This window comes from Miniopterus schreibersii, assembly GCF_964146895.1.
Source record: "Miniopterus schreibersii genome assembly, chromosome: 5".
Classification (NCBI taxonomy): Eukaryota; Metazoa; Chordata; class Mammalia; order Chiroptera; family Miniopteridae; genus Miniopterus; species Miniopterus schreibersii.
The window spans coordinates 17,862,723-17,886,023 of NC_138106.1; the positions used below are offsets into that span (position 1 = coordinate 17,862,723).

Genomic DNA, 23,301 nt, shown 5'->3' on the forward strand with positions numbered 1-23,301 from the left:
TATTTTATTGTCTTTTCTCCATTATTATTACAAAAACAATTTATCTTTAGGCTCACTGCAGATTAAAAGAGAAGATTAATATATATACGACCCATAGCCTATGCTCTTTAATAATTTAATAGATAGCCTTCCAGATCACTTTTAATACATTTTTTTAAAAATGACCAAACGACATCTATTCTTTTGAAAATTATCAGAAGTTATGTAACTAATTCCATCCTGTGGACATTTAGGTTGTTTCCAACTAACCCCTCTTATTGGATATTTAGGTTGTTTCCATCTAGTCCCTTCTGTTGGATATTAGGATATTTTCCAACTCATTACTATTGTATTACCTATTGCTTCTGTAACAGATTGCCACACATTTAGTAGCTTAAAACAACACAAATTTATTCTCTTACAGCTCTGGAGATCAGAAATCTGAACTCATTTTCATTGGGCTAAAGTCAAGATGTCAGCAGGGCTGGTTCTCCTGGAGGCTGAGTGGCAAATCTATCTCCTTGCCCTTTCCAGCTTCCAGAGGCTGCCCCCATTCCAATCTCTGCTTTTGTCACCTTGCCTTCTCTTTGACATAGTATCTCCTCCATTTTCCTCTGTGTGGACACTTGCGATTACATCATTGGGTTTAGGTAAATTTATGGTATGTAAATTACATCTCAATAAAGCTGTAAAAAATTTTTTTAAATAGCCTTGAGATTGGTATGGTCCATTTCCTCCAGTGTAGGAATGGACGTGGGGCAAGATTGAAGCAGGCATGGCCAGCTGGTGTGGTTCAGTGGTTGAGTGTCCATCCATGAACCAGGAGGTCACAGTTTGATTCCCAGTCAAAGCACATGCCCAGGTTGTGGGCTTGATCCCCAGTAGAGGTTGTGCAGGAGGCAGCCGATCAATGACTCTCTCTCATAACTGATGCTTCTATCTCTTTCCCTTTCCCTTCCTCTCTCTGAAATCAATAAAAACATATTAAAAAAAAGATTTGGAGCAGGCCTGCATGTCAAGTTTTCCAGGTGAGAGTTAAAAGTGGCCAGGTTTTCTTAAATTTTAAATTTTATTAAAAATAAAATTCTCTAGAAACTGTGATGATAACGTTTCCCAGTTCTAGCCAACTGCTTACTATTCTCACCACTGATGTTACAGCCACAGCACACACAGCTATTCCCCACATGATGCATCTGTGGAGAAAGGATGCTCTAGGTTCCATATGGTAAGAGTCTGCTGCTTAGCAAGTCAGCTGATTTAGAGGCCGGGGATCAATCGGGCTGTAAAATTGTTTTCCTGAAAATAGATGGAGCAGAAGAGATAACTTGCAGCTTTCTCAGTTCAGCAAGGCAGCTGTTTAAAATGTTTGATGCCCACAGTGTCTCAGTGCCTCTCCCCTGGGCTATAACTGAGGGCTTTCTCTATTTAGGCACACAGGGGCCTCTTCTGTAGCAAGTGGTTGGTACTGGCGTGTTAAAAAACACACACAAAACCCGCTTTTTACATACCCCAAGGCCTCTTATCAATAACTCGCACTTCCTATAACAATACACTTATGAAAACTGATTTATTTTTAGTTTTCTTTCTTCTCATGATCAAGGCACAGGCAAGCCCTATGTCATAATGTCACAAAATTCAATACAGGGAATAACATTTTAACTGTTGGAGACATATGTTAAAAAACTATATAAAGTAAAACCACCAATTCAAACACATATAACTAGGTGTTAAGCTCATTTCTCAACTGCTTAGAGGGCAGCTCTGGCTTAGAAACTAAGGAAATGAAGTAGGTTAGTACCATTCATCTGATGGTGTGGCATGAGTAATACCTAGGATTCTAAAGGATTATAAAGCTGAGGGAATGACGTGGAACAATAGGAGAGCCAAGGAATATCTGACAGGCTTGTGTGACCAAGACACTATAAGCCAGCTGAGTTCACTGCTGTGGTGCTCGGGCTTTTTAGGGGCATGAACCAGTGTTCATCTGCAGTCGATAAGAGTTCGAGCTTCTCCTGGAAACCATATAACAGCCTGCAAGTACTCGCTTAGCCTTCCTTAATAAGACGGTTCTCATAACCTTTAGGGGCTCAGCTGTTTTCCTTTGCTTGAAGGCAGGGACATGTCTGGGCAGAATGTGTTACTGTCCCTGGAGGGGAGCCTGGTCTTCACCAGGGCCCTTGGAGAAGAGCAAGGAGCAAACAGGCTGGGGGTAGGTGGTGGAAACACCCACCCCACAGATGCAGACCTAGGAGCCTGGGCGCGGGCACATGGGATTAAATGCCAGTGGCCATTTGCACCAGTGTTGTTGGGTGTCTTCCAACTTGACTGGGGGTTCTTTAAGTCAGAGACCTGTGGGAATGGGAATGAGGTTTAAAGTCTTATTGAAGAAACAATCTCACCTTGACAGTTAACAAAATGACATGCTACTGCTTGCTCCGACAGCATATTATTAAGCTATCATTGAACTTGAGCCTTGAAAAGGCTCATCCAGAGCCAGAGCATCACTGAGCCCTTCAGATTCACACACTCCAAAAAAAGGCCATTTAGTTCAAAGTCCCTTGTTCTGGAATAAGGGGCTGGTGGTCCAAAGAGACGAAGAGGAGACCAAATGGCAAAGAAGCTGGATTTTAGGACCCACGCTTCTTGACGTGGCCTGTGTCCTTTCTCTCTACCACAAGGCATCAGAATGGACATGGGCTTTGGTATCTCCCATTAGCACATACTAGCCCTGTAGACTCACATTTCTTCACTTATAAAGTGAACAAAAGAAAACCAGTCCCATATGGTGTGATGAGGGCAGATGAGGTGTTGAGCATCCATTACTGTGAACTTAATAAGAACCCTCTGCATAAGAGCAACGATGTTGTTTTCTCGCCCTGTGCCTCTCTTGGATGAAGCCTGCCATGTTCGGAGGCTGTAATCTCCGCAGCCCTGGGCAAATACGCTATCGCCCTGAGAACTGCAGACACCGGGTACCAGGTGCTGCCACACAATCAGAAACCTCGCCCACACTGAATCCGTTCCTGACCTAGAGAAGGATGGTGTTTGTAAAAGAATTTGTAAAATGCTATAGAAATGCTAGTTTTTGTTATTATTGATGTAACTTAATCTAATTTAACAATTTTTATGGTCCCTAGCCCAGGTTTTGCCCAGGGCATTAACCAAATCAGCTTTGATGGTAAACATCTTTGTGCAAGGGTAACCCTTGACAACAAGAGGGGTAATTGCTTAGAAACAGCTGCCTCCTGGCAAGAGAGGGGAGCAAAAGGGAGTGAGGAATAGTTCCAAATCGTTCCAAGAAAGGCCCTGGGCTAAACCATAACAGCTCAAGAGAGGGGTTTTCAGGCTGTTGGTGGGTGGCCTGTCACTCAGAGTGCCGTTTTGTTTGGATGAAGCCAGACTGAAGCACATCTGGGAAGAGATTCTCCTGGGAATCTGTCTCTTTTTTTGTTGTTATTGTTAATCCTCACTCAAGGATTTTTTTTCCATTGATTTTTAGAGAGAGTGGGAGAGAGGGATAGATGATGATGATAGGTAGGTAGGTAGGTAGGTAGGAAGATGATAGATAGATAGATGATAGATAGATAGATAGATAGATAGTAGGTAGATGGAGAGAGAGACATCAATGTGAGAGCCTTCAGTGTGAGGCCTAAAACTCCAACCACTGAGCCACACTGGCCAGGGTGGAATCTGTCTCTTTTTCAAAATCTTTTCAGCATCATTGTGAAAGTCTGACAGTGGAAACTGTGAACCATCCACATGTCAGAAAACTAAGATTAGTCAGACATTCCACAGACTGAGATGTCAGTCAGGGGCTGGGGGTGGTCACCTGCTAGCCCACTTGTGAAGACCTAGTAGGCTATGGGGAGACTGAGGCACAGGCCTGCAATTTTGCCAGGGAAGTACTAATGGGAACCTCTCTTTCGGTTTCCCTAGGGTCAGGTGGAGATGACACTTAACCAAAAACGTGCCCTGGCAATCCTTCCGTGGGGATGAGGTGAAGGAAGTGACTTTTGTGTGGAAGGATTGGAGGGACCCAGGTGAATGATAATGCTGATGGTGTCAGAGTATCGTCCTGGTCACTGAGGAGGAACTTGAGGCACAGAAATCAAGTGACTTTCCTACCATCACACTAATACAAGTAGCAGAACACGGATTCAAAATGATTTCTTGTAGTCCAAATCCCCCATGGTTTCCCTCTTGTCTTTTTCTATACCTCTAAAGAAAGAGCTTGGCATGATGTCACCTTTTTTATACTCTGTGATAAAGCAGAATGCTCTTCCTCACCTTTGGGGCAAGAACAGCTCCGACAAGGGTGGCTGAAGTGAGGATGAATGAAGCTGATGTACAATTAAACAAGAAAGGGACAATTTCTGCAACATGAAATGACTATTTAAAACCCCAAACCAACTATACTTCATTATACATTATTGCTAAACACAAAATAAATCTTTATGAGGCTCTTTTACTCAGCCCCTAATCCAGATCCATAAATTGCAGGTGCATGTGAGCTCTGTGATTGACTGAGGCCTGACAATTATGTGGCAAGTAGTGGCAAGCTGAGTCCACCGGGATGTGGCACACACTCACTGTGACACTCTGTTAAGGTGCCTCGTTAAAACTTTTAATGCTGGTCATTTCTCCTAAACTAACCTTATTAAAATGACCAGCAGGGAGAAATATGTGGTTCTGGGATTTCTTGCCTTTTTATGGGCTGAACTGGGCATTGAAGGCAAAGAAGAGAAAGAAGAGTCTTGTCGTTTGCTGGGCAAGTTCAACTTGGATGGGTACATAGATGCCAAAAATCATTCACTTGTTGTTGGAGGACTTTTTCCTGTTCACTACAGGACCATTCCAGCAAATGAGTCTATTTTGGAGCCAATATCAGCAAAATGTGAAGGGTAAGCCATTTTTTTGTCTTCTTTTTACATCCATCGTGGTGAGGGTGAAGGAGTGTTGGGTGTGGGGGTCAGAGTCTAGAACTGGAACCATGATGTCAGCCCTGACTCTGACACTATTCACTTAACTCAGGATAGATACTTCCTGTTTTTAGGCCTCAGTTTCTCCAAGGTGGAGATTCTAGGATTGCTTAGAAACACGAAAAGCTTGGTCTTAAGAGGGTCCTTTCCCACTTTGATGCTTCAGAAAGAGGACAGGTTTTGTCTCATACAGAACATTGTTTTCAAAGGGTGGTCTTTGGACCAGCAGCCTCAACATCACCTACGAGCCTGTTAGAAATGTGGGGTCTCAGGTTGCATCCGTCATCTGCTGAGTCAGATTCTGTACTTTGACAAGACCTCCAGGTGATTTGTGTACATTCAGGTTTGAGAAGCACTGATGCAGAATGATGCAGGGGTGCAGCTTTATCATGAATTATTATTAGACTCAACTCCTCTCAGGTGGAAATACAGTGTGGGGATGCTGTATTTCTGAGCTAATGTTCACAGCAAGATTCCTTCAGCTGGAAGGCTTCTGCCCTACTCCCTTCTCTCCAAAACTGTCATGTCAATGGGATCCATGACTGATAATCTGAATTAGCTCATGACCCATTGTAAGAAAGGTAAACATGGGTTAGATTTCTGGGTGTGACGTGTGTGCGTGGTCTCCCTCTCTTGACATGAAAAATACCAGAAATTCAAAGAAAGGAAAATAGCTGTCCACTGTTACTACCTTAACAAAACAGCTCTTTTCATTTTTCTATGTTCTTTTTTAGTCCTTTATACAAATACAGCCATAATTTTTGCATAGTAGGGACCATAGATAGCATGGACACAATTTTATATTGGGCATTTTATATTATATAGCAAGCATTTCCATGATGCTACATGGTAATTATACTTGTAAATGCATGCTGTAAACATTTTAGCAACTTCTTACAAATCAAATGTTTACTGATCACAACTGTTTTCCTTTGATCATATTTCACACTACATATTTAAAATACCATGAGAGTGATGGATAAGCTATAATGATATTTGCAAAAGGAAAGGATTGCAGTTAGTCCCTACTTGCCTCTCTCCTGGACCTTCTAACCCTTTTATATTTTACAGTGAAGAAAAGGAAAGAGGGACAAGAAGGGCTTTTGGTCACAGCTTATTATTGTGGAGTCAGTTCATAATCACAGAAGTTTTCACTTAATCTTTAATAACATACAATAAACACTAGAGTTTGTCGTACTACACCGATATTTTGTAAATGGAATCACTTAATTTGTTCTACACCCTTCACCAGAACTTCTGAAGGTTATCTTCCTAGCAAGGTTAAATGAAAAAGCCAATATACCGATTTTTAATAAAAGTCCACTCCTTTCATTAAGAAATAATTTGGCATATCTATTGTGGTTGAAATAATGGTGAGAAGTCCATCCCATTTGACAAATAATTCACTCTTTGATTTCCCTACCTAGCCCACCTGTTCTTATTTAATTGCTCATTTTTAGGCTGTACAAGGCTAAAACTGTCCCTGAAACTTTAGTCCATCCTACATATACCTATATGTTTTGGATATTAACAACATTCAATATTTAAAAATTTTTGATATATTTTAAAAATTAGAGCTATATAATTCATTTCCACCCACAATTGCCAACAGTTTCCTCCTATCATTACCCAACCCCAATGTTCTCCAAGCCTCTTAATGTTCCTCCATGTGATGCAACTTACCTCCCAGTGGGAGAGACCCCACAGGAGGCCTGGCCTAGGTGGTATTCAAGGCTTACTTTGATAGAATTTCATTTTGGTATCATTAACCTGTACCTAGAATTGATCTAGAAATTCAGGTTGGGGTTTGGATGAATTTCATTTGAAATCCATCATTTTAATAAGATACTAGTTGTGTTTGGCCATCAGCTAAATTATACTGAATAGGAAGCTATTCTATTGTTTTAAAAATTGTTCACAGCAGAAAAAGACAATGAAATGGAAGGAAGAAGTATTTTAATTCTTGTTTTGGGTGATCTGAACAAAGTTAGGGTTTAGAGAAATTTTCTGGGAACAAAAAGGTATACATTGTACAACACTACTGTCAATATTGTAATAGAAATCAATGAATGGAAGAAAAACATCCCAGATCCTACCCTTCCAGTGATTACCCTGTGCTCATTTAACACTTTCCCTTGTGGATACTTAGCCAGATGTTCATATAATTTATATGTAGTTTTAATTATAGTACTGAAGCAACTTTGCATATGGCTTGTTTCACATAATATTAGAAGCATTCTGCTGTGTAATTTCACTAATTATAGTTTTTTAATGATAAAAAATGTTTCCATCAAGTCAATGTAGCATAATTTATTATCACTGAGCATGTAAGTCCTTTCCAGTTTCTAAATAATATATTCTAAATAATTTTGTGATGAACAGTTTGAGGCATACATAGCTTTCTCCTTTGAGAACAACAATTTGTTCAGATAAATTCTCAGGGGTAGAATTACTGATTCAAAGCAGGTGGACATCTTTCTAGCTCTTGCAATGTAATGCTATATTGCCTTAAAAAAGATATTGTTATAATTACTTCAGAAATGTGTATTTGAATTTACATTGCCACCTGTGTAAATTTGGAAACCAACTATCTTAGGATGATGAAGCCCTTCATGTTCTGGCACCTTCTGGTTCTCCAGTCCCCTCTTCCCTGTGCCACACTCTCTGTCACTTTACCCTCCAGACATACCGACCTTTCCATTCCCTGGTGTTTCATGTTCTCTTTGTGTGATACCTTCACACACACTCTTCTCTTTGCCTGCAGCATTCATCTCCTGTTTTTATGTCATCTTTCAAGTTTCAGCCTGGCTGTTAAACCCTCCAGGGTGAGGTACCCTCTTTTGTATCTCAGGGTCCTATATCTACCCCATCACTGTTTTGTTTTTGTTTCCTTAATGATTTTGCGCATCACTTGGCTATTTTTCTGGTTCTTCACTTCAACGTTGCAGTGCCTGGCTTACTCATCGTGGTGTTTATAGTGTCTAACACCAGTGGCACTGAATAATTACACATTAAATGAAAAACAAAGCTAAATGAAAGTAATTAATTAAAAAGACGAGGAGGAGAAATATAATCTGCCGTTTGCTATCACACATTTAATTAAAAATATTTATTGAGTAAGAGACATGGAATTAGATACTATAGCTACAGAAGATATTAAGAGAAAAAATCTTGAGGTCCTTGCTTTCAAATTGGTTAAAATTTGGTTAAAACTGGGAAGAAAGAGAATTAGGAATAGAATAGTTAATTTTTTATAGAGAAGAAATTGAAAAAAAAAATGTGGTGAGAGACTGCAAGAGAAACATTTTCCTCTTAAAGGCTAGGGAATGGAAAGAAGGGGGCATTTATTCATGATTATATATGAAAATGGTAGAGAGGGGACATTTTCAATTAAAAAGTCTCTCAACATTAACAATCAGATCATGGCAGGAAAAATTATTAAATTGGAGCCATAGTGTATATAGTCTATATAAATTTTACATACTGCTTTGATGTACAGCTAGCATAAGTATTTTAATGTACTCACGTCACTTTTATTATTATAATTAATATCCAAAAGAAAATTAGAGAAACCTATAGGGAGCTAAGACAGGTGGGAAAGGAGAGTCATATGGCACCAGGAGCTTCCAATGAATGGGGAAACATTGTGAGGAGTTATTGGGTATGTGTGGTGGAGAGAATTGAGAATATAAGAATGTTTTTGTGAAAAGAGGTAATTGGCAGCTTGGGGGAGATTATATCACATGAAAGATATATAAAGCAAGACGACATCCCAAAAGGCGCTTCACAGCCCAAGCCAAATGATTATGAATGTGATTCATGCATGAAGGCTCAAAGTCTGCAAGGTCACTGATGAAACGTTAACATGCTCAGGCAGGCGCGGTGCCTGGTGCTATCGCAGCAAATCGCTCTGCACACCAGCCCCCCTGAAAGCGGCTTCCCCCAAGGACCTCCGCCCCTGACTTACAAGGCCTGCTTCCTTTTCAGGTTTAACTTCCGGGGATTCCGCTGGATGAAAACCATGATTCATACGATCAAGGAGATCAACGAGAGGGAGGATATTCTGCCCAACCTCACGTTGGGCTACCAGATCTATGATAGTTGTTTCAGCACCTCCAAGTCTATGGAAGCAGCTTTGGTGTTCCTTACAGGGCAGGACGAAAACAAGCCCAACTTCAGGAACAGTACCGGGGCCTATCTGGCAGGAGTTGTTGGGGCAGGTGGATCGTCCTTATCGATTGCTACTTCAAGAGTTTTCGGGCTATATTATATACCTCAGGTATCTCAGATTATTGTGCTAGGTACTAATTTATAAAGAAGTACAAGCTATGTTTGTGGGCATTGTAGCAAATAGTAAGGAGCTGAGGCGAGGCTGGGGTAAGGGGCAGAGACAGATGGGGATGGTGGCGATGCTCCTGCCCCTAAGTACTCTGCTGGGTCCTGCCTCTGCAAGTGTGCCTGATGCCTATGTGGAGGTGATTTCAGACTCTTCTGCAGCCCTTTGGATCCCTCTTTAATTTCTGACTTGAGGCTGTTACCCAGTGATTTGTATATTAACATCTCACTAAACACTACACACTGTAGCACAGGTAAAACAGAGGAAGTGATGGAGAAATACGGGTCGGTTGGTTGATAGATGGTATAAGGAACACATGTTTCTTGCCTATACTAATGTTCATTATTCATGACCGTTTTTGTTCTATACATTAACATACTGAAATGATCCTGAAAATTTCACAAGATAGCTAGAGTGCTGGGATGCTAACTTTATGGATTATTTTAAATTCAGAGACGGTAACACATTTCAACTTAAGAACAGATAATATTAAGAAGAGTGGGATATTAAGAAAATATAAAGTTCTATAATTATTTCTAAGGATGGGTCATTAAAGTATCAGTAGTCAAGATTTATTTATTTATTTGTTTGTTTGTTTATTTATTTATAAATATACCTTTATTGATTTCAGAGAGAGGGAGAGAGAGAGATAGAAACATCAATGATGAGAGAGTCATTGATCAGCTGCCTCCTGCATACCCCCGACCTGGGTTGGAGCTGGCAACCCCGGCATGTGCCCTGACTTGGAATTGAACCGCAATCTCCTGGATTCTAGATTGATGCTCAACTGCTGAGCCACGTCCGGTTCGGCAGTAGTCAAGATTTATTAATGTGAATGATAATAATTAAGCTTATTTGTGTTACAGAGTAATGGGAGAATTTGAAATAATTATAAAATGGCTCATTTACATAGAACTTCTTAAAAAGCTGCAAATACAAATTAGAAGGAGCGGAAAAATACTGAGAAGCAGAACCAAGAGGACACCTTAGGGGTGGAATTCATGCAGCTCAGACAGATTGCTGCTGCTGTGAGCTCCTGTGACACCTTAGGGGTGGAATTCATGCAGCTCAGACAGATTGCTGCTGCTGTGAGCTCTCCCTTCCGCCTAATTCCTCTTGTGGCCCAGGCACTGGCTAGAAACCTCTAGATAGATTTTCCTATTTCAATCCTTGTAGTAAATCTGCAAAAAAGGTAAAAGAAATCTTTTATTCACCACTTTTACATGTGTTGTTTCACTTAATGTACTGAGTATATTAAATCATTAAAATATATAACATGTATTTTATATAGCAAGTATACTATCCTTTATAATACACTGAGTATATATTAAGTATACTTAATATACTTAAGATATAGATATTATTACCCTGATTTTACTTGTAGGGAAACTGAGAGTCAGAAGGTTAAATGACTTGTTCACAATCTTATACTAATTAGGTAGCCAGAATTTAAAATCAGGTGCCTCTGCATCCTAAATGAGATTTCTTCCTACATATGGCTTCCCTGACACTGCTGCTTATGAGTTTCCAGAGAAGAACATAAACTTTAGCTAGTGGAATAAGAATAGGACAAAGGGTAGAGAAAAGAAAAAGTAGGACTATTCTGTCACTTATGAAAGACTAGACAGTCATGGAGCTCTGGAGCTATAATACAAGAGGTCCTGTTGGAGGTGGTGTATTACTAACATGGGTTGGGAATGGGATGGCTTAGGGGGGAATGTGACCGAAGTTCTTCATCATAGATTCAGTGAGGGTGAGAGTAAAACACAGCAGAAATGCCTGTAAGACTGACAGGAATTCATGGTGCTGAATTCTTAAGTGTTCACTGATGAAAAATACACACAGGGATCACTGGAAAAAATGAGAAAAAAGTACCTCTTTACTTATCTAGACTAGTATCAATAAAATGAGGGCTTCTAGTAACTTTGTTGAAGAACATGACTTAGGCCTGAGCTTGAAGTGGTGCCTCCTATCCCTTTCTCAGTTTGAGTCGTGCAGCGTAAACACCCAAAAGCCCTGGCAGAGAGAAACAAGGAAAGAGGGGAGGAGAGAGAGAAAAGTGGTGGTGATGAGAGAGAGAGAAGGCGAGGGAGAGATAAGTTAGATCTGAGAAAGCCTACATCGCTTGGCTCACATACCTAGTCTCAGGAGTACATAGATGAAAGGGCAGAAAAACTTCTTTTCAGTAAATGCTCTGACTCACCTGTGAAAAGTGGTGCATTTAACTATCTTAACAGTTATTTCCTCCAACTCCTTCCGGGTGGAATGGGAAAAGGGTGGGTGAGGAAGCCCTAAGTGTTCCCTCAACAGTCCCCACCCACTGAATAGGGAGAGGAATAGAAGTACTTTTGTCTATAGAAAGATTCAAGAATAAAGGGAGAACTGTTAACTTCTCTCCCTCTCCAATAAAACTATTGGGAGACCGTGTCACTTGAGATTGCGCAATTGCTTTCTAATAACTGCGTCATTATTTTCAATTGTAGGTGGGCTATGCCTCTACCTGCTCAATACTTAGTGACAAATACCAGTTTCCATCTTATCTTCGCACAGTAGCCAGTGATAAGGTCCAGTCGGAGGCCATGGTAAAACTTATCCAACACTTCGGTTGGGTCTGGGTTGGCACTATTGCAACTGATGATGATTATGGAAAATATGGAGTAAAAATGTTTAAGGAAAAAATGGAGAGGGCCAACCTCTGTCTTGCATTCTCTGAAACCATTCCCAAAGTCTATTCCAATGAGAAAATGCAGAAAGCTATTGATGCTATAAAGAAATCCACTGCCAGAGTCATTGTACTTTATGCATCTGATATTGAACTCATGCCTTTTGCGCTGGAGATGGTTTACCATAACATAACTGACAGAACGTGGATAGCGAGCGAAGCCTGGATAACTTCAGCCCTCATTGCAAAGCCTGAATATTTTCCATATTTTGGTGGAAGCATTGGATTTGCAATACCAAGAGCTGATATACCAGGATTAAAAGAATTTCTTTATGATATTCATCCTAACAAGGATCCAAATGATGTTCTGACCATTGAATTCTGGCAAACTGCTTTTAACTGTACTTGGCCCAATAGTAGTGTTCCATACAACATTGACCATAGAGTGAATATGACTGGTAAAGAGGACAGGTTATATGCCATGTCTGATAAACTCTGTACTGGAGAGGAGAAGTTGGAAGATCTTAAAAATACCTATCTGGATGTGTCTCAGCTAAGAATTACAAACAATGTCAGGCAAGCCGTGTATTCTATGGCTTATGCCTTGGATGGTCTAAGTAGATGTGAAGACGGATATGGGCCATATGCTACAGGAAACTACTGTGCACGAATACCTAACTTTGAGCCTTGGGAGGTAAGTTGTTTGTTTTACTTCATGGTATAGTTTGACATTAAAAGCATGCATGCTAATAAAGCCTTTGATTTGCTTTAGTATTTAATAGGCATGATTTTATTACATGCTCACCTAATGGAATGGTTTTCTCGTGTGACCTAAATGAGAATTTTGAAGTTCCTATTTGTTAACAGAGTTATTATTAGGTTTGTTGTGAATTCTGGACAGACAACTCCCCAAAATAGAGGTTAGTATTCTAGGAATGAAAAAGTGGCTTATGGATCCAGGTTCTTTCTACCTTTTCATTTCACTGTCCTCAATATGTGGGTTCACCTCATAATCTCAGATGGCTTCAATCATCATGTCTCTAATCAGCAGGAAGGAGAAAGGGCAAAGATTTGTACATTTCTCCATTTAAGGATCTTTCTTGGAAATTACATACAATTCCCCTTGCATCCCATTAGCCAGAATTTAGTGTTATGGTCATGTCTAGCTACAAGGGAAACTGGAATATGTAGTCTTTATACAGTGTAGGAGGGGTCGTGAAAAGGCATGAAGCCAGGAGGTGAAGATTATTGGGTGCCAACTTGGAGATATGGCTTTCATATCTCCTGCCTCAGGTCTGATGTCCCAGCAATTCATGTTGGGATACAGTAGCCCAATCTCACAAAGATCAGAGTGCTCCTCTGTTTACATCCTTCAGTGCCTCCCCTCTTATCTGGAAAGCGTACAGCATGAGCAACCCTGGTCTGGCACTATCAGCCCTCAGAACCTCCTCCAATTTTCCCAAAACAATTAGTTAGTCATTCCCTCACCTATGTTGTTTCAACACTCTTTCCACAACAGCAACATAGAGCACATTGAATTTTACTATTAGTGCTTGTATCTGTCTGGCCTCTCCACTGGACCGTGAGCTTTGCAAGGGTAGGGAAGAGATCTTGTTGACCTTCCTATCTCTAGCCCCTGATGTTTAGGGAAAGGACTGGTGGTAATAGGGTAAAATGGTACCTATAAGTAGAAGAAATCTAGGAGGCAAGTCAAATATCCTTCTTCCCTAGGTATGGAGGTATTAGGAAATATTAGGCACCACTTTTCATTGGCATAGATCTGTGCTGCCCAACAGAAATATATGGGCCACATAGGTAATTTAAAAAGTTGTAGTAATAAAATTAAAAAATGAAAAGAAACAGATGAAATTAAATTTAATTATATTTAAACCCAAATAATAGTTTAACATGTGGTCACAATATTATAATGTAAATTATTAACATGAAATTATTAATGAGAATTTAATTTTCTTTGAACTAAGCCTTTGCAATCCAGTGTATATTTTACACTCACAGCCCATCTCAATTTGGCCAGTCACATTCAAGTTTTAATTGTCACATGTGGCTAGAAGTTATATTAGATAGCTAAGATATAGAGAAAAAGGAGAAATATCCAATCCTATGACTTAGATTAGTTTTAATATTATTATAATAGTCTAAAATAATATTAGATTATTATTTTCTTTATAGAACCTGTTTTCTAGGCAATCAAATTTTTACTTTTCTCTGTTGTTTTCTAGTTAATGTACTATTTGAAGACACTTAATTTTACTACCCATAATGGAATGAAAATAGAAATTAATGAAGATGGAGATGTGACTGGATACTATGATATTCTAAATTGGCAATTAGATGACAATGGAGAGATTGCCTTTGTGAAGGTTGGAGAATATATATTTACAGACTCTAAGCTTGAATTCGTGCTGCAAAAGAATGCGACCATATTTTGGAACACCGAATCTTCAGAGGTTAGTTACTCTAACACCTTACTCTGTTTCTGTGCAGATAATTGTATTTCCATATTGTTTCAGGCACTTTGAAATATCTGACACCTCGAGTTGGCGATTCCAAGTCAATTTTCCCAAGTACAGTACATCTCTTTTCTATATATAGATTCAGATCTTTTCTTTTTGGAACATTTTCTTGGATTATAGTTTTAAATATTAATTCTAACATGTTTTCTTCAAGTACTTCAAAGTGTTTGACTTCCTTTGTCTTTCACTTTATTCAACTTTCTCATCATTTTTGCCTTTTTATCACATTCTTATTCTCTTGGTTGTTTTGCTGACTTTAGTCAATGCCCTTTATTAAATTTTCATTCAAATATATCATTTTTTTAAATGCAAATAATTTAGTCTTTTTCTTTAGTTTTTTTTCTGAGTAAAATAAACTTCAAAAAAAATTTCTTGCAGTTTTAATTATGTTTTTAATTTTTAAATTTCTGATTTATTTTGAATCAGATACTTTTTCACATCTCCAAGTGCCTTCCTGAGAATATTTAATCGTAGTGCTAGTATGTTTATTTAAAGTGCTGTGCCACAGTATTCTGCGTGTGTGTGTGTGTGTGTGTGTGTGTTTTAGAGGGGAATTTTAATCTTCTGGAATGTTTTGATTTTTATTTTCTGTTTTCTTTCTATAGTAAACATCTATCGAGGCACAATTCTATTTTTGGTTATTTTTATGGTCAAGGATGGGAGTTTTGGGTGTCTTACAAGTCCCTATTTGGGTGTCTTACAAGTCCCTAAGACTGCCTTCTTCTGTTAGTAGAGTGAAAAGCAGTTTATTTCTGCAGGATTCTTAAATGTCTCCTCTTTCTTCTTTCCCTTTGTACTACATCTTAAAAAGGCACTTCTCCTTCTCTCTGTATCTTCTGGTCCCACTGAAGTGGTGCCTTTCTGAAACTGTCTTCTCGAGTCCCACTTCCAAGACCTTTCCCAGTAGCCAGCGCTGCGTCTACAGGGTTTTGGACCTGTTTTCATGCAGGGCGGGCAGTTTTTTTCTAGGAATGATGTGGCCTGCTCTCCATAGCCTTAGGTTCTCTGCTCACTCTCCCTTTCCTGCGCAGTTTTCCCACACCCTCACTTCCCACACGCCCTTATGAGGAGGGGCCTCTAGAGATGGCCTTGCGGGAATGTAATGGGTATTTCTCTACTTACAAATACTGCGAAGTTCACCCTATCCCCAAGTTCTTTATGATGCTGAAGTTTGTAGGTCATAGGTAGTTTTTTCTTACTTTAAAAACACATATGGTCTTTTTCAGAGAATGTGTGTAGAGATACACAGTTTAGCAGCTACCATTTCCCTGGGGCAACCAGAAGTCCTTCCTACTCTCCCTGACGGTAGTTTTGGAGAGGCTTCATTTCTTCTTCCCTTTTTTCTTCTGATTTATTTATTCCCAGGGTCAAAGACTGGGAAGGAGAGTTTACAAAGTCATAATATAATTTGAGGCAGGGAACATTAGCTACCAGCATGGTGTATGTATGGGTGCACATACATGTCAATAAACTTTAACATATCATTCACGAATCTTTTATTGAGAGATTATAGGGAACAAGATGAGTTTCATAAGCTTCAAAAGTCTTTCCAAAATGTTGTTTTCATAATTGTTCTGAGATGTAGTAGAAGTAAGGTCTGACGATTAAATTTACTGGTTTTGGATGTAAAGTTACTTATACTAGATAAAAAGCTGTTATTTCATGGATTCATTATTAATTAATAATGAGTTATTTTTTATTTTATTTTTTATTTTAAATCATTATTACAATTGTTTAAGAACATTTTATTTTAAAAATTATTTAATATTTTATTTTATTATTTTTTAAACATATCTTTATTAATTTCAGAGAGAGGAAAGGAGGGAGGGAGAGAGAGATAGAAACATCAATGATGAGAGAGTCATTGATCGGCTGCCTAGCCGCAACCTGGGCATGTGCCCTGACCGGGAATTGAACCCTGATCTCCTGGATCCTAGGTTGATGCTAAACCGCTGAGCCATACCCAGCAGGGTGTTATTTAATATTTTAAATTAAAATTTTTTTTCAATTACATTTGACATACAATATTATATTAGTTTCAGTTACACAGCATAATGATTAGACATTCATAAGCTATTATTACAATTTTATTTCTTCTCTATAGCAACAGGAGAGCTTTCTTTTTTAAAAAATTACTTTTCAATTACAGTTGACATTCAATATTATTTTGTATTAGTTTCAGTTGTACAGCGTAGTGGTTAGACAATCATATCCTTTATAAAGTGACCCCCCCACCAGGCATCCCACCTGGCCCCATACATAGTTATTATAATATTATTGACTATGTTCCCAGTGTTGTACTTTACATCCCTGTGACTATCCCCAGGAACTACGAGTTTGTACTTCTCAATCCCCTCACCTTCTTCACTCAAGCCTCCAACCCTGCTTCCCTCTGGCAACCATCAGTCTGTTCTCCGTATCTGTGAGTCTGTTCTTATTTTGTTTGTTCATTTATTTTGCAACAGAAGAGCTTCAATATATAGGACTGAGAAGTAAGTGGTTGGCGAGCTAGAGACGGGGGTCCCCTGGGTACACAATGGAAAGACGACACCCAGAGACATGTTGGGGAAAGTTAAGAAGAAACCCCGTCACTAACCAGAAGTTAAGAAGAAACCGGGCAGCTGAACTTTTTACCCTTAATGAAATATTAGTTGTAAGAGAGTAGGACTATCGTGCTTTTGATATTCTAGTTTAGTGTTCACCACAGGTGACCTGTAGGTTACAGTAAAAGGATAGGGTGGTGGAGAAGCATTGGCAACTTAATCTCCCACATTACTCTCAGAATGAAGGAACCAGCAGGATTGAGAGAGAGCTGAAAGTGGGTATCAGTACACCCAGTGCTTTTAATTTGCTGCCTAAAGACTTTTTTTTTCAGGGGTGTTTGTTCATCTTGTTTTTTATTTATCTATCTTCTCTCTTCTTGTGTGGCCCTTTTGACCTAAGGGCTGAGATCTCTAGTCTTTCAAATTATTCTGAAAGACTAATTACTTCTACTACATTTCAAATGATCTACAAATAACTGACAAGGAAATTAAGATTTCTGAGCTCCTGTGCTGTGCCAGACACCTAGAAGACATTTTTTATTTCTTTATTTTATTTTATTTTATTTTATTTTATTTTATTTTATTTTATTTTATTTTATTTTATTTTATTTTATTTATTTTAATCTCTTTTAACCTTTTTTCTCTCTGTTTTCTGTGGGTAGCTAAATATATGTAAACTCATAGATACTCACAAAGCATACACCCACATACATATATACATACACACTAGGAGAAGGAGAAGGAGAGAGAGAGAGTCAGGGCACGTAGGGCTTTATTGGCTAGTAAAGGACTTCGGCTTTTACATTAAGTGAAAGGGGAGCCACAGAAGACTCTTGGCAGAGGAGAGTCATGATGCGATCTAGGATTTAAAGGATCATCTCTGCCAGGTTGTAAATAGACTGAAGGTAAGGGTGCTGTGGGGAGACAAGAGTAGAACCGGGGAAACCAGTTAGAAGAACAATGAAATAATCCAAAATAATGAAGGTAACTTGGTCTAGGACAAATGTGATGGAAACGGTACAAAGGAGTTAGATTGTGGATAACTTACAGGTAGAAGCCACTGGATTTGCTGACCGATTGGACTTGGAAGTCACCTGCATCAAACAATGAGTGGATGATATAAAGCAAGTTTAACTTACAATGGTAAACTGAGTCTTAAGGTTGGTGAGCACGTGGGCCTGCGTGAAGGAGGGGGTTCCATATAGGCAACTTATAGAAGATAAAGTGGGAGATGTTAGATGAGAATGGTGGTATCAGTGACAGAAATGAATTCAGAAGGAGGAACAGGGTTAATGGGGATAGTTTTGGACAATGAATTTGAGGTGATTGTGAAAACTCACAGTAGGGATGTTAGAAGTTTAGAACACGGAAGTAGAGGTCAGGTGGAGAAGGCTGGTATTAGACAAAGATTTGGAAATTCTTCCAAAGAGCTGCTGGTCAAAGACAAGAGAATAAGGTGCTTTATGTCAAGAGATAAAAGCAGAGGTTCAAGGACCAAACCAAAGAAAATGCCCAGCCTGACAAGGAAGGCAAAGGAAGCAGCACCAACAAATAATAAAAGGACCCAATGAAACCCAAGGGAGCCTGCAAGTCAAGAAGGGACTGATCAATTTGCCAACTATTGAAGAGCGATGAAGGAGACTGTGGCTAGAGTAAAAGCTATCGGGCATGGCAAGGAACATTTTAGTGAGGTGAGTGGGTTGAAAACTAGATTGTGAGAGTGGAGAAAGAAAGGGATACTGAGAAATGAAACAAAAAGGCCTCAGCTCATTGTTCATGATGATTTTCAAAGAAAAGTATACTGAGACTTCTTTTTAGAAGACTGGGTCAGGGAGAGGAAATCCAATTCATTCTGTGGAGACACACACACACATCTTATAAGAAGCTTATCTGTTGTATATAGTGGTAATATGTATTTCAGTCATGTTACATACCATAACCACACTCAGAGATTTCTAATGCGTATTTTCCATTGTTATCTAATTCAGATTTAATGTAGGAAAATTCTGATTTCAATTATATATAAATGCGATTACTCACTTTTCAAAATGAATCTTTGCTAATACAATATACAGATGATGTATTACAGAACAGTATACCTGAAACCTGTACAATTCTATTAACCAATGTCACCCCAATAAATTCAACAACAAAAAATAAATGAAATAAAGTACATTTTATCTCCCTTTTAAATAGGAAGCTCTTCCTTTACATTATAATATAAACTGATTCACAAACATTGAATTTGTGCTGGGTCCCAAGGTGCACATCCATGCAGAATGTAAAGGGAGCCTGTGCTTCCCATTGAGATGTCTATACTTTTTGTGAGAGAATGTTCCAGTGCTACACCTTGTCTGTTTTTCCTGTCTGCTGTGCCAGTTATTCCTGTGGAGCAGATCTTTCATTTTTCTTTTCCACTGACTATGACACATCCTTGGCTTTCAGACTATTCTGGGATGACCTTGGGAGAAGAAATCTTTTTCAGGCTCTCAAGATAATTCTTGGGTCACAGCCTCCTCTCAAGCAGGAATAGATTTGTCAAAGTGTGCCCTCCCCAGAGTCTCATGGGCATGGAGTCTAGTCTGAGTTCCTAATGTTGGAGAGGTCTAGCTTTAGGAGTAGCTTTGCACATCTAGAATCAACCCCAAGGCTGACTTTTAGCAAAATTCCTCCCTCGGCTCTTCATGCTGCTATTCTCTTTGTCTGTTATCCTTGCCCAGCTGTCCTGGGTTACCCAAGATATCACAAAACTTCTACAGAAGCCCAGATGAGAACTCTCTTAGCTTCACAAGTGGTGGTGACAAAGGGCTGTCACATGCACTGTTTGTCTTTGCCAGCTCCCCTATTCGGTGTGCACAGATGTGTGTCGCCCCGGCACCCGGAAGGGGATTCGTTACGGGGAACCCATATGCTGTTTTGACTGCATCCCCTGTGCTGATGGACACGTGTCAGAGGAACCAGGTAAAGATAGTCATTTTTTTCACTGATATAAAAATACAATTAGATTAAACATGCTTGGGGAAAAGATTCTTGGGAGGCTTCTGTGAAAATAGGTGTGAACAACTTGTAAAAAAAACCATTTAGTGCAGTGTGAAAAAAAAATAACACTGGTTTCAGTTCTAAAGCTGTTGTAGTGGGAAAAAGACCTGCATCCATGAATTTAAGAGAGGGCCCAGCCAGGCGTGGCTCAGTGGTTGAGCATCGACCTAGGATCCAGGTGATCAGGGTTCGATTCCCGGTCAGGGCACATGCCCGGGTTGTGGGCTGCAGCCGATCAATGGTTCTCTCATCATTGATGTTTCTATCTCTCTCTCTCCCTCTCCCTTCCTTGCTCTGAAATCAATAAAGATATATTTTAAAAAAAAGAATTTAAGAGAGGAAAGGTTTTTTTAAAATGTGAACTATGAATAAATGGATTCATAAAAAGTATTTAAAATTATTTTTATTTCTGAAATATATTAAATATTAATTATGAAAAAATAGTAACTAATTGGAAAAATAAGTGAATTCCAAATAGTAACTAATTGGGGAAAAAAGTGAATTTCAGTTTATTTCTAATTTGGAACTATAAGATTGAAAATTCCATCCCTAAAGACAATTGGCTTAAAGTCATAATTACTCAAGGTTTGCAGGACAGATGAATTCTGTAACTACTGCCCTTTGAATTCTTCACGGCAACCTGCTGAGCTGCTGCTTGCTCGTCATGATTTTATTGGAGTTGGTATGCTTAGCCTTATGAAACATGGTGGAGCAGGCTTGTTTTTTATTTTTAAATATATCTTTATTGATTTCAGAGAGAGGAAGAGAGAGAGAGAGAGGGAGAGAGAGAGAAACATCAATGATGAGAGAGCCATTGATCAGCTGCCTCCTGTATGCCCCCTACTGGGGATCCAGCCTGCAACCTGGGCCTGTGCCCTGACTGGAAATCGAACCACGATCTCCTGGATCCTAGGTTGATGCTCAATTGCTGAGCCAGGCTGGAGCAGGCTTATTTTTACCTCTACCTTCTGTTAAAGAGAATACAAATTGTACTTGTCTTCTGTCAAAAGCCCTCAATATAAATTTATTTAAGAGAGAAGTTTTAAAAATGTAAAAATTTTCCCAAATACAGAACAAGTACAATGTAACCTGAACAACTCCTTGGACCCCATGTGGCCCAGTCTCTGCACAGAGTTACATCAAGAGAAGTCCAGTCCTGCAGTCAGAGTGATTGAAAAGGGATCCCAATCTGTATTCTTTCAAAGAATATGAAAGAGGTCTATTTCATAATCTACCACAAATTCATCTCAAATAACTTTTTCTTATGTCGCCATATTCTCCCTTAGAGCCTCTGACCAGCTAAATGCCCCAAATGTTTCCTCAACTTCAGTCAACATGGTTGTTATTTGTGTTTCCCTTATTTTTTTTCTCAGTCCTCGACCTGTTCTCTCAAATCTGTTTGTGTAGGGTGAGGAGGGCAGAGCAGAGGGGACAATTCTCTTCAATAGGTAGGGGTGATGTTGAGTGGCAGACTGAAAACACTCATATCCCTGTTTAATCCTCATGATTGTTTTCCTTCAGTAGCTTTAATTTCTCATATATGGGAAATAATTTGTGAATTGTTCTGGGGTTTATGAGGATACACACCTCCCTCCTTAATTAGATAATTGGAAGAGAAAGAAAGAGGCATCTCTCTGCCACAAAGCCCATTCATTCTTGGACTGAAACCAAGAATGAGACTGAATTTCTCAAACTGAAAATAATTCTCAATATGTAATGTTAGCTGCACACTCTAGGACCACTTTATCACTGCCTTTGGGAGATACTATATATTCTCTATAAAGGGATCTTACTAGGCCTTTGGCTGATCTGGGCTGTTCACTGAAGGGGGTCCCTTGGATTTCCTTGCAGTCAGTCCTCTGTTCTTTGTTCCTTAGGTCAGAGAGAGTGTACTCAGTGTGATGAAGACTATTGGTCAAATGAACAAAAGAGCGAGTGTGTGCCGAAAGAAGTGGAATTCCTGGCTTATGATGAGGCCCTGGGATTCGCGCTTGTCATTCTCTCCGTCTTTGGGACGCTTCTGGTCTTGGCAGTCGCGGTTGTGTACGTGAGGTACAGGCACACCCCGCTGGTGACTGCCAATGACCGGGAGCTGAGCTTTCTCCTCCAGGCGTCTCTGGGCATCACGCTGCTGTCCTCGATGCTTTTCATTGGCAGGCCGTGCAGCTGGTCCTGCATGGTCCGCCAGGTCACCCTGGCTCTGGGCTTTTCTCTTTGCCTGTCCTCCATCCTTGGAAAGACTATTTCACTGTTTTTAGCCTACAGAATTTCCAAATCCAAAACCCGACTTATATCCATCCACCCCCTTTATCGGAAGATCATCGTGTTAATCTCTGTTCTAGTCGAGCTTAGCATATGCACAGCCTATTTGATATTGAAACCCCCAAGGGTGTACAAGAACATGGAATCTCAAAATGTAAAGATCATTCTGGAATGTGACGAAGGTTCTATAGAATTTTTATGCACTATATTTGGAATTGATGTCTTTCTGTCCTTGCTGTGCTTCCTTACTACATTTGTGGCTCGCCAGTTGCCTGATAATTACTATGAAGGAAAATGCATCACCTTTGGGATGCTGGTCTTTTTCATTGTCTGGATCTCTTTTGTCCCTGCTTATTTGAGCACCAGAGGCAAGTTCAAAGTGGCTGTGGAAATATTCGCAATCTTGGCATCCAGCTATGGTTTATTGGGCTGTATATTTGCTCCCAAGTGCTTCATTATTTTGCTGAGGCCAAAGAGGAACACCGAGGAGACTGTAGGTGGAAGAGTCACCACTGTAGACAAGAGCATCCAACTGACTTCCGCCTCTGTGAGCAGCGAGCTTAACACTACGACGGTGTCCACTGTTCTGGAGGAGTAGAGCGTGAGTTCAGAGCTGCTGCAGTGTAGACACAGGAACAGCATGGTGACCCAGAGGGAGGGGGCAGAAGAGGGAATGGGGGTAAACGGCGGTGGAGGAGACCGGCCTTGGGGTGGTGAGCACACAGTGCAATATGCACATGATCTGTAATAGAATCACGCACCAGAAACCTATATGATCTTATTAATCAACGTAACCCCAATAAGTTAAACAAGAAAGTAAAAAAAAAAAAAAGCTGCAGTGGTGACACAGTTCTCCATTCCCTTTCAGATTGTCATACAGAAGTTTTCAATGTTCTGGAGTCAAATACGTCAAGATTTTTTCTTTTGTATGTTCTGAGTTTGTGGCTCACTGAAGAGGGCATTTTCA

General features: G+C 39.7%; 1 protein-coding gene across 1 annotated transcript; it reads left to right on the forward strand.

Annotated features, from left to right (window-relative positions):
• Nucleotides 1-4,674: 4,674 nt before the first annotated feature.
• LOC308557718 (vomeronasal type-2 receptor 1-like) lies at nt 4,675-22,932 on the forward strand (the record flags this gene model as incomplete). Its single annotated transcript, XM_081138464.1, has 6 exons — nt 4,675-4,880; nt 8,946-9,237; nt 11,778-12,650; nt 14,197-14,424; nt 19,871-19,994; nt 21,950-22,932. Exons 2-6 carry the CDS (start codon nt 8,971-8,973, stop codon nt 22,930-22,932), a joined length of 2,475 nt encoding a protein of 824 aa, XP_080994590.1. The 5' UTR covers nt 4,675-4,880; nt 8,946-8,970.
• Nucleotides 22,933-23,301: the final 369 nt, after the last annotated feature.